Source organism: Channa argus, chromosome 1 (genome assembly GCF_033026475.1).
Source record: "Channa argus isolate prfri chromosome 1, Channa argus male v1.0, whole genome shotgun sequence".
NCBI classification, from domain to species: domain Eukaryota; kingdom Metazoa; phylum Chordata; class Actinopteri; order Anabantiformes; family Channidae; genus Channa; species Channa argus.
The window spans coordinates 6,922,027-6,933,454 of NC_090197.1; the positions used below are offsets into that span (position 1 = coordinate 6,922,027).

The 11,428-nt window shown below is 37.9% G+C and overlaps 3 protein-coding genes across 4 annotated transcripts in view; 2 read left to right on the plus strand and 1 right to left on the minus strand.

Annotated features, from left to right (window-relative positions):
• The window catches only part of LOC137101015 (major histocompatibility complex class I-related gene protein-like), a 207,927-nt gene that overhangs the window by 167,355 nt on the left and 29,144 nt on the right, over positions 1-11,428 (plus strand). The gene's annotated exons all lie outside the window — the stretch shown is intronic.
• Positions 1-11,428, plus strand: part of LOC137100452 (major histocompatibility complex class I-related gene protein-like) — a 185,966-nt gene that overhangs the window by 135,918 nt on the left and 38,620 nt on the right. The window lies entirely within an intron of this gene.
• LOC137101030 (uncharacterized) lies at positions 180-10,567 on the minus strand. The gene is made up of 6 exons (XM_067478856.1): positions 10,080-10,567; positions 7,116-7,451; positions 6,294-6,461; positions 4,591-4,698; positions 4,265-4,305; positions 180-3,206 (listed from the first exon to the last, which is right to left on the minus strand). Exons 1-6 carry the CDS (start codon positions 10,222-10,224, stop codon positions 3,087-3,089), a joined length of 918 nt encoding a protein of 305 aa, XP_067334957.1. The 5' UTR covers positions 10,225-10,567; the 3' UTR covers positions 180-3,086.

The window sequence follows — 11,428 nt, forward strand, 5'->3', positions numbered from 1 at the left end:
TTTTGTACCCTCTTACTTCAGAGGGTACTATCAAACATATGTTTGAGTACGAGAACAGTTTCAAAGTCAACTTGCAAAGCTTGACTGAGTGGAACATTGGGGTTTGGTAATGCTGCAAGTTCTTGTTCAGTCCACGTGGGAGCTGCATCTCAGGTGACTTTGGTTGATGGATGGTGATTATGTGGTCATGTCCAGTCCACACCATAGTCCTCATCCACCTGAATGAGCACATGTCCTAAACATAAGCAGAACAACTGTTTCTCGCATCATGTGGCAGGAGTTGCTGACCTTAAGACACTGGCTAATTTAATCATTCATGCATCTGTGCTAATTTTAATCAGTGTTTTCTTTCTTTATATGATCTATTACTGTGTTTGTACATTGTTTCATATGAAAACACAGATAAGCAAAGCCCAGTATGGTGGATAGAATAAGAACGTGGATTTGTAGACAAGTAAACTTGTCTCTAATCTCCACAGTAGAATGTAAAAAATCATGTCCCTCCTTTCTGTGAAGCAGCCAGAGCTGCAGGGGTGAATTGTTGTTTGTTGTTCTCAGTCTGTGCTGATTCCTTGAATGACTGAAGTCGATGCTGAATATGATGCAAAAAGCATCTGTGCAGTGCAAACAGGTCAATTTCTTCACCAGGACTGAACAGTCCCTGAATCTCCACCTGGATTTTTGACTTGTCTCATGGAATCTGCCAGTTGTATCCTGATAAGACACTTTAAGCAGTTAATTCTCTGACTTAATGCTGTGGCTTTACAGATGGTTTACAGATGTTTTGAGAACAGACAATTTAGTGCTGACTGGTTGAAATGGGGGAGAACATGGACTGTCATAATCATACACATACTGGCCACTTTATTAGGTACAGCTGTACAATCATATGGAATCCAGTACAGCAGCTCTGCCATGATTTCTACTCTTAGGTTATAATTTCTCAGTTGAAAGTGTCAAAAAGGTGATAATTCTGCTATGTGTTTAATATCGAGGTCATAGTGGGTGGTGGAGTATCACCTTACTTTTACTGTGTATAGTAGATGTCCCATCACCCTTCTGCAGCCAGCATTTGGGTGACAACGCTGAATATCCAGTGCTATAGCATCCAAATCTTCACCTGTCAGATTTTCTGCATATAAAAACATCATCATGTTGCAGCAGGCTTCAATGGGAGATACAATTTGAACAAAATATAGTGAAAGAACCTAAAGATAAAGTCCACTTGTTTTCAGACTTACCTAAAGACTGTTCCTATAGTGCACATTCTACATGGACACGATGCTCAATTGCTCTCAAACTGTTGAAAATGGCATCATCAATGTGAGAAACTTGAAGAGCAATTGTCATCAAAAACATCATCCAAATGACTCAAAACAGCATCTGCTGGCAAATGATCTCTGTGTAGTTGATCTGCTAAAGTAAGCAGAGCTGTACAGAGTTCATTCAAGTCGGCCACTTCTGACCTTTCCCACTGTATCTAGCTAATAATCTGTATTTCATGAAAATAATCAGTATGAAATAATATTTCATGATAATGAGCAGATTTTAAAGCAGAATGAAAGATATTTCATAATAATGAGCTTAATTTGGAAAGTGTTTGTGATTATTTCCCAATTTCATGGTCATTTTATATATTTGGCTCCCATTTATTCATATATTTATGTATTTCATAATGTCCTATTAACTTGTTGGATTTTGAAAACTTTGCTCCATAGAAACTTCTCTAAATGTTTGGGTTCCTACTTTAAACATCACCCACATTCTTTCCCCCCATTTTTCTCCAAACTTTGCACATTGTTAGACTGCTGGGGGACCCACCCCCAAATGCACTGAGCTCCTTTCCTCCTCTCTTCCCTCTCTTCTCTCCTCTTACCCCACATTTATTTGTCACCACTGTACGACATTAACTTTGTGTGTTCTCTCTCCCGTAGTTGTCTTTCTCCTTCTCTGTCTCTGTCTCTCTGTCCCTTTCTGTAGGTGTCCCTGTCTCTTCTTTCACAAGCTTTAATTGTTGATGTAGATGAATATACTGTAGTTTTCTTTTCAGAAAATGTAGAATATCTATTGATTAAGGATAATTGTGCCTTACATGGTATTTTAAACTCAAATATTGTGAAAATATAGATACTTATAATAGATATTTCTGAGGTGGTTTTGCTTTTTAACAAGTGAATTTTTTCTTTTTCATTTTTCAAAATTGTTTATCATTTAACAAAACAGGAGAAATCGATTAAATAGGTTAATGTAAAAAAAAAATGGAACCTCAATGGAATTTATGATTTTTCAATGAGATTTACATTTACATTTAGTCATTTAACAGATGCTTTTATGCAAAGCAACTTACAAGTGACGTACAAGAGCAAGAATCTAAGTCAAGGAGAAAACATCAAAGCAAAGTCTTATCATTTCACGAGATGCAAGTGAGAGAAAGAGCAAAGAGGAAGTTTTTTTTTCTTTGTTTTTTTTTATAGATTTAAGTGCATAGGAAGATGCGGAAGAGTTTTGTTGTTACGTTTTTCCAACTTATTTATTTCTGGAACACAGTCCTTTGTCATAAGCAAATCACAATGACATTTTCAGAGATAATAAACACGGTGCTCATCTCTGATTGATGGAGATTAGACAATTTTTGTGTTTTTTTTTTTATTTCTTTTGTAAATTAAAGTTTCCTTTTCTGTTCCTCTTCTGTCTGACACAGACTCACAAAGAGAGACACCTGCAGTTTCTTGATCGTCCATGTCTCCTCTCTCTCTAAAGCCTGTTTCATATATGAAGTCTGGACACTAGAGCTGATTCCTCTGGACATTATTGAATTAAACATTTTAAAAGTGACTAAAGACAAAATTAAGCATTGAAACCCTTAAAAAGACACATTTACAAACTTGAATTTTTAATTAGAAAATATAATATTTTTGTTGAAAAGAGAAGAAGAACAGAAGTGACTAAAATTCCAAATTAGTCCAAGACCACAGCGATTCATCCAGGAAGTCATAATAACTTGGATCTTAAATTGGAGCTCCCTCATATTCATACTGTGACACCAGAGCATGAAGCTGCACAGAAACAAAACTCAGACAGTATCACTAATGTTTCTGTGTGAGTGAACAGTAGATCTGGTCCTGGTCCCTGGTTACTGGATTGAGGCTCTGGTAGGTAGAGTCCTGGCCTGTGGAGGCTGGTGGACAGTTCTCATAGTTGGAAAACTGAAGGAACAAAGAAAAACAACAGGAAGTTTACAGATGTGACAGGAAATGACAGAACAGCTGAAATCTGTGAAAACAGGAGCTGTCAATACATTTCTACAGGTGATGTTTTAAACAGGAACAATTAAGGCCCAGAGACAGATGTTTGTCCCTCAAACTCTGTTTGTCTCCTATAATCACTGTGTTTTGTCTCATTTGGTGCTGAACATCTATAAACTCAATGTTTCTTAACCAGTAACTGCCAGTCAATAAAAGAGCTTTGTTCATTGAACAGGCTGATTTTTTTTGAAGAACTTTGTTGAAATGTGCAAATGAATTTGCAACATAAGAAAGTGAACGTAAGAGTTGTTCACTTAGTACAAAGTGAATGCAAGCGGCAAATACTTCATTCCCTTGATTGTGTCCCTCCACTCTGGTTGACTTGTGCTTCTTCTCTGAGCTTAGTGTTAGTGTGAGGAAAGAGATTAGATTTCAGTGTGGGATCAGCTCGCACATGAGGAAACCTGTGAAAACAGGAGCTGAAACATGTTTCATTTGCCAGTGAGCTTAGTGTCAGTGTGAGGGGTGATGTTAGACTCTGTTCACTTTGATTTAGGGGAGAATGTTTCAACAAGGAAGAAAAATGTGACTGAACACTGGTTTTCTTTCATCCTACATCTCTTCCATAGTTCAATCTGTCTGTATTTGATTGAAACATATCTACAACATTAAGTTGTTTAGAGTTCTCTGAATCCATCTTTACAAAAAGTCCAGATTCTCTTCTGTCTTTTTGAAAGCAAGAAAAGAAAATGGAACGTTTTGATTATTCAATAGCAGGTGGGGGTGAGGCCTTTACGTTCACCCCCAGTCGATGGGACATGAGACTAATGAATAATCTGATGTTTTGGCTTCAGCTGGAAATAATCCAGGTTACAGACTGACAGACACTAACAGTGAGTAGAGAAGATTCAGTGTTGGTTTGAACCTCTGAGTGGGGATCATGGTTTATATGATTCATTTAGAAAATGTCCTAAGAGCTGACAGTGAGAAGAAACAGAGGAAAAAAGCTTTAAAATCACCTCCATGTTGGTTTGGTCTGAGATTCCCCTCATGTTCAAACCTGTGGAACAGACACATTTAAATGAGTTATTATTCCAGATACAGATCATGGTGAGAGACAGAGGTGGTAAAAGTACACAAACTCAGTACTTGATTTAAATTCTACTTCTTCAAATTTTAACTTTGACTTATGTGATTATAAAGAAAACATTGTATTATGTTTTCTTTATAAAAAAAAAAAAAATGTGATGCAGTAAAACGTATATTTGTCTCTGAATTTTAGTGGAGAACAAACAAAAGTGCTTAATGTCTTTTGTGTTTCCACTGTTGTCATGAGATAACTCACCATCAGAGTCGTTTGTCTTCTTTTTGCAGAGGAGCAGCCCAACAACAACTAACACAACTACAACCACCACCACCACAAGTACAGGAACCAAAGGAACCAGGAGGGAAACTGAACAAGAGACACAGAAGGTGAGTGAGAAAGAGGAGAGAGGATGAAGGATTTCTATAAACAAATACACAAATATCAAAGACTTTAATCTCAAACTAATAAATAAGACTTTAGAGACCACAATGTTTGATTGTTATATCACGTATCTCAAATTATCTCACATAATTTAAACATGTTTTACATTATATCCACAAACCACTGTCACAATGACATTATGATGATATCACTTCTATGTCTGGGATTTCTACCTGAAAGCTTCAATGTCTTTCTAACTATCTGTTATCTATTCCCTCCTCTGAGCCTGGCAGGTCAGACACTAGATAAACTCCCTCTGTAGCCTTTAAACTTCAACTCTCACACAAAATAAAATCTAACAAATGGGTGAATGAAGAAATCCAACAGATTTAACGTCTTCAGCAAACTTGTAAATCTAAATGTGCTTGTAAGTATAAATGGATAAATGCAAAGAACAAAGTAGTTGCTGCTTCAAAGTTTGTCTCCTCTAAGTGTGTAGGACTGCTCAGCATTGCTCATGGGAGGGGGGCAGGTGGAGGTCACATCTAAACTGACAGCTCACTTCCAGTTCTCCTCAGCTGTATAATCAGTCTGAATCATTTAATGTCAATTTCTTCCTCCTTTTTAAACAAAGGCTTTAGCAAAAAATGCAAATCAAACCACAGTCAAAGAAAAACCACCACTTCCTGTTCCTGGTCCCGTCACATTTTCCCTGTTTAACCAACCACCAGTAATCAGTTTCACCTGCTCTCACCACTCTGCTTATATACGTCCTCAGTCCTCTCACCAAGCTGCCAGATCATCTGTGACTTTCCAGCCTTCATTGAAATCCTCATTACTGTCTACGGTTCAGATCACGCTACATTTTTCTGACCTGACTCTGCTGCTACTCTGGTTTTGTGAGTAACTGCTTCCTATTGACTCTCTGTTGCCGACCACACGTGTGACTAAGGATTATGAGTATTGTTATATGTCCCTAAAGAATCAAGATTATCAGGAGCTCTTGTAACCACGTCAATCTAAGAAGAGGATTTACCACGTTATGTCTATGCTTTAGTCATGCACACGTTTGTTTTACCAAGTCATGTGATTAGGGTAAATAAATGGTAAATAGTCACTTATATAGCGCTTTTATCCAAAGCACTTTACAATGTTGATTCCCATTCACCCATTCACACACACACACACACACCGATGGCAGTGGCTGCCATGCAAGGTGTTCACCTGACCCACTGGGAGCAACTTGGGGGTTTAGTGTCTTGCCCAAGGACACTTCGACATGTAGCCGCGACCAGGGATCAAGCCACTGACCCTGTGGTCCATGGTCAACTGAGCATGTTTTGACTCCATATCTCACTGGTCATTGCTGTTACTCATCTTCGTATCCTCTCTAATAAACAGCAGTTCAGCACCACTTGGTGATCTTGTGAATTTTAAAGATCACATCATAATGCACTTTTACTTTTTACTTTCTTTAGTGCATCATTGTATCAGATCTACAGCAACTGTCACTGAGGGTCATGTTCATGTTTCTGTGCTGAGTAACACTACGTTTATTATAGAGGGAACTTTAAATGTACCTGATGATCCTGTTTCAGGCTGTTTGTAGGTTTCAGTGGAGGATGAGGATGAAGTTGTGAATTTTGCTGAACTGGAGCTTAAACTCTGTGTTGATGATGATAATGAAGAGAATGTACATGATGTTGTTGAAGGTTGGAAAGCTGTGCTTGGTGGTGAAGAGGTTGAAGCTGTGAACAATGAAACAATCAGATAATGATCCAGAGGAGATGCTGTTTTCCTCATGATGTTAATAAGATGAACTGCTTTTCTGTCGTCCTGACAAAAGGCCTCAATTGTGAGATTACTGTAGCTCAGTATTCTTGTAATACATCCATTCATGGAGTACATCCATAGGTGTTCACTAAACATCACAGATGCAGCAAGAAAACAACGTTTGAGGAGACTGTGCAGAGAAGAACATCAGACTGGCTGTTACTGGTTAGTGAGAGCTAAAAGAGAGAAAAGGAAACAAGATGGATGTGGAGCTGACTAGTTCTTGCTGGTAGATGAGTAAATCATTCTTTTTAGCTGCTTGTTACATTTTGTGTTGTGTTTGCTTGGTGTGTGGTTGTGTTGGTGAAGTTCTAGTTTTTGATCATCCACACATGTTGACAGAGGTTCAGCAAATGTACCAATGTTTCTGAATAAGCCACTAACAGGAGATTGGAAGTGGTAACACCTGCTCTTGTGCTGATTCATGTAGAACATTAGCTGTTAGTTGTTTAGCTTGTTTTTACTGTTAATGATGAAAAGATGCAGCACTTATTTTACCTGCTTATTCGTAACATGAGAAGCTTCACAGACATGAAGGAACATTTTCAGAACTTTCAGTTGAAACTCACCTTCTGTGACAATGATCTCAAACTCATGATGCGAATCTGGGAACAGAATTCTGTCCAAACTACACCTGTACAATCCTGAGTCAGACTTGTTCAGCTGTGTGATGCTCACATACATGTGTGTCTGATGTGATTGTAAAAATTCTTCTTTATATTCAATACTGTATCTGCCGCTCTGAGCTCTGTTACTGGTTGTTTCAATGAGAATGTTTCCTGTTGTACAGTCTCCTTTACAGAACAACTTCCTGGTTCCAGGTAAAGAAAATGAACATGTAACTCTGATGTTTCCTCCTTCAGTTCCTGGATGAGTGGTGAGACCAGTGTTTCCATCCTGCAGAGCTGTTGAAAAGATGAACAATCAATAGTTACTATCTTCCTGTAAGATGCTACAGTCTGATGATAATTCCTGTTTTACATTTCCACACAGTCACACTGAGCACAGAGCTCATCACTTCTACTACAGTCACACTTTTTGATTCTGTCAAAGATTTAGAAAATGTAAAATTCTCTCATCCACCTGTTTGAGTCTGTTTTAACTCAGTGATGTTGATCATTTTGTTTCCCTTCAGTCATTCAGTCTGTCATTGTGTTCATGTGATCACTATTTGTGGTTTGATTTCTTTTCCTAATCAGTTATTATCACATGTGCCTCAACAGATGTGTTGATCTCATTCAAGCTTGTCAACATTACAGTGATCATTTTTATCTATCACAGTTATTAATTGGTTTAGTGTAGTAGCTTGTGAATTACAACCTAGGAAGCTCATGAATTCTCCTAGTGGGTCAGTCTGCCTCAGTGTGAGAGGGCTGGTCTGTTTGTTCTTCTTTCAATAAATTGTGTCCTGTACACATTACATATATCCCACACAGATATTCAATAGGCTGGTGCAACCTGTAATAACATTGACAGGCAGCTCACTGCATGTGCTATGAAATGAAACAAGGAGAGTAAGATGTGCATCAACTCTGAAACATTTTAACAGTGTAGAGGAAGATTGTTGCTCAACAGCCTCGTGTCAGAAGAAACTGATCAAAATCTCAGACTGGAGTAAAAACAATGTACGTAGCTAAAGATTCTTCTTTAAATTTCCCTTTAAGCAGGTCCATCATTTTACATATCAGCTGAACACAAACTGTGTTAAACAAATTGTTAAACTTGACAGTTTAAATTTCACTGGTCTGATTGGGCTGATTTTCCACACTGCTTTTTTGTTGGGAGTCAGTCTCTGTTCTCATTTTTATATTTTTGGGGTTTATTTTGTTGACATCAAACAATTAAGATCCAAACACAAAGCAAATGAGTTTTAATGTTAGATTCTTCAAAGTGGCCACTTTGTGTGTCAGCCAGCTTTGAGAGACAGGGACCTGGAAAGGTTGAGTTTCCATCACTCTGTTGGCAACTACTCTCAAACCATCTCATTTGGGTTCAAGTCAGGTGATTGTGGAGGCCAGGTCACCTGATGCTCGCTCATTGTCCTGTTGAAAGAATAATCTTGGTCTCACTAAATGCAAATCCTACAGTATGTTGTAGTAGACATGCTGGCTGAAGGTGTCCTGAACTCCTTGAAGAAATCACTGACTAACACCCCACACCATCACCTCATCCATGCTTCACAGTGGGAACCAGACATGCAGATATTACACCACAGCGTCACAAAGTCCCAGCAGTTTGAACCAACTATGCAGCCAAACCAAACCCCAAGTTCAGACTCGTCAGACTAAACCGTACATGTTCTACTGGTCTAACACCTATTTCTTTTTTGTATTTCTTGGTCTAAAGCAATTCTCATCTTCTTTCTGGTCCCTCTCAGCTTCTTTGCAGCACTTAAACCATGAAGGCCTGGTTTATAAAGTGTCCTCTTGGAAAAGCTGATGTTGAGATGTGTCCTTGAAATTTATTCTACATTGTAGAAATAACAAAGAAAAACACTGAATGAAAATGTGTCCAAACTGTTTTATTTTTCTTTAGGGAAAAATAGCTGTCAATTACAAGACCAGACCTGCTGAACTTCTAGACAAACTGGAGATGTGGGCAGTGACCTAAAGTTTGATATTTCTGTTCCTGCACACATTGTCACAGTATTTCCTCTTTGCACGAGAATCAAAGTTTTAAATGTGTTGCATATCACAACTTTCTGTTAGTTAAAAATGCTGCTACCAATATTTCATAGTAGTGTTTGTTTATCTCAGAATTACAAGAAGGTAACGAAGTAAGAACAATATCCATTCATCTATTATCTGTAACCGGTTATTCCCTGTGGGTCACAGAAGGCCTGGAGCCTGTTCACCACAATCATCAGTTGGTGTTAATGTTGTGGTTTTGCTGGAGCTAATTCGCTGAGACTAGAGGAACCCAGAGGACAACAGCTGGACAAGCAACAACCCATGAAGAAGACGCTGGACTAACCTAAATGAGACACAAGTGGTGTGCTGTGTATGGGAGGAACCCACCATGAAAAAGTCAGAAGTACCACTTTGTGTGCAGCATGAACAGGAACTTACTTTGTGTGTTAGCAGCACTGAATAGACAGAAAACAGCTAAAGAAAATGCTAAAGACAGAAGGAGCAGAGATAAAAACTGAGACACAAAAAAAGACTGAAAATAATTAAAATTTTTGATATTTTTCACATTGACAAACTTCTTCTACTATACAGCAGAGTAAAGTTAAATATGTGACAAATTTAAAGAGGAACTTCTGTTGAAACAGTGTTTGTGCTGCACAATTTATCACCATTTCTCACTAAGAAGTGAGTCATGTCCAGACAGACGCCCAGTGACAGTCTTAGGTTATGATGAAGAGCAAGTGGAGAAAAGTTGCACTAATGCTGCTTAGTATTGAGACATGGAAGAGACAGAACAAACAGAGCAATGCTGATGTGTGTGTGACTAAACTAAACCTCCATTAAAACTAAGAGAAAAAGCTCATTCAGAAAATCCAAATAAGTCTAGAAAATAAAAATACTCACAGAGGAAGAAGAAGCAGATTAAAATGTGATGAACGTCCATGTTGAGGCTCTGATGACTTAATGCTGCCTCTCTTCCTTCTTCACTGTCAAACCAGGAACTTGTCACTTCTCTAGAAGACAGAGTCCCTCCTTCAAACACACTCATCTCCACTCTCCTCAACTCTTTCGATCAAAATCAATCAACCACAACATTAACACCAACTGATGGTTCTCTGTCACTGGAGAGTCATAACATATTACATATGTTCTAATTATAAGTAGTTTATTAATTGGCTGGATAACAAAACCTATATCTGTCCTGGTTCTTGGACTTTCTTTAGTTTTACTTCCTGCCCCTGGCTTTTATTTTGTAGTCCCTCAGTACCATTTCCTAGTTAGTGTCTTTACCTCTCTCCTTGTTAACCCTCATTGTTTTCACCTGTTCTCCCCTGTAAACCTCTTTAATTCAAACATTGCAGATGATGTAAATTCCCACTTGAACCAGTGAGAGGAGCTTTTGCTCCTTGTTGTTGAGTTTCAACTCAACAAAAATACTAAAACTTCTTTGATATGAATTAAACAGGTCACATTTGGGCAGAAAACTGTGCTCAGAGACGTTAGTCAGAAAAAAAGCTGATTAGTTTAAATGGCCTTTAATCAATTGAGTTCTTGTTTTTCTTCCTCATTCATTTACATACAAGAATGAGTTTTCATAAGTTCCACTTAACTTCACTGGAACTGAATGAGAATATGTACAATTGTGTAAAACCCCAAATTCCTTATCAATTTTCAGTTTTTTTTGAGGAAGTAAGAAAGTTTTTAATTGACAGCATGTTTAACTACAAACTACTTTTGGGGAACTGAGCAACTGTAAAAATATAATGAAGACGACTAAAAATTATGATGAAAGGAGAGAAAGACAGAATAAGATAAAAAGTGAGATAATCAGAAAGAAGAAGCAGTGATATGATCATCTGTGACTGAGGCAGGAAGGCAGTTAGTTAGTTAGTTAGTAGTAATATCTGAAGCTAAGTTAAGCTAAGTGAGAGATTTAATCAGTGGTCACCAACCTTTTTGAAACTGAGAGCTACTTCTTGGGTACCAATTAATGTGAAGGGCTACCAGTTTAATACGCACTTTTGAAATAACAAATTTGCTCAACTTACCGTTAATTATATGGTATTATTAATTAATTAAATTATTGATATTCATCTATGTGAAGAAACGGACCTTGTTAATGATTTCTCAGAGAATAGCAACAAAAACATTTGATGCAGCTCATTGGTAAGTGGTGCTATGGTGAGCTATTTTTAAAACAGGCCCACGGGCACCATGTTGGTGACCCCTGGATTAAATGCTTTAGCAGCTTG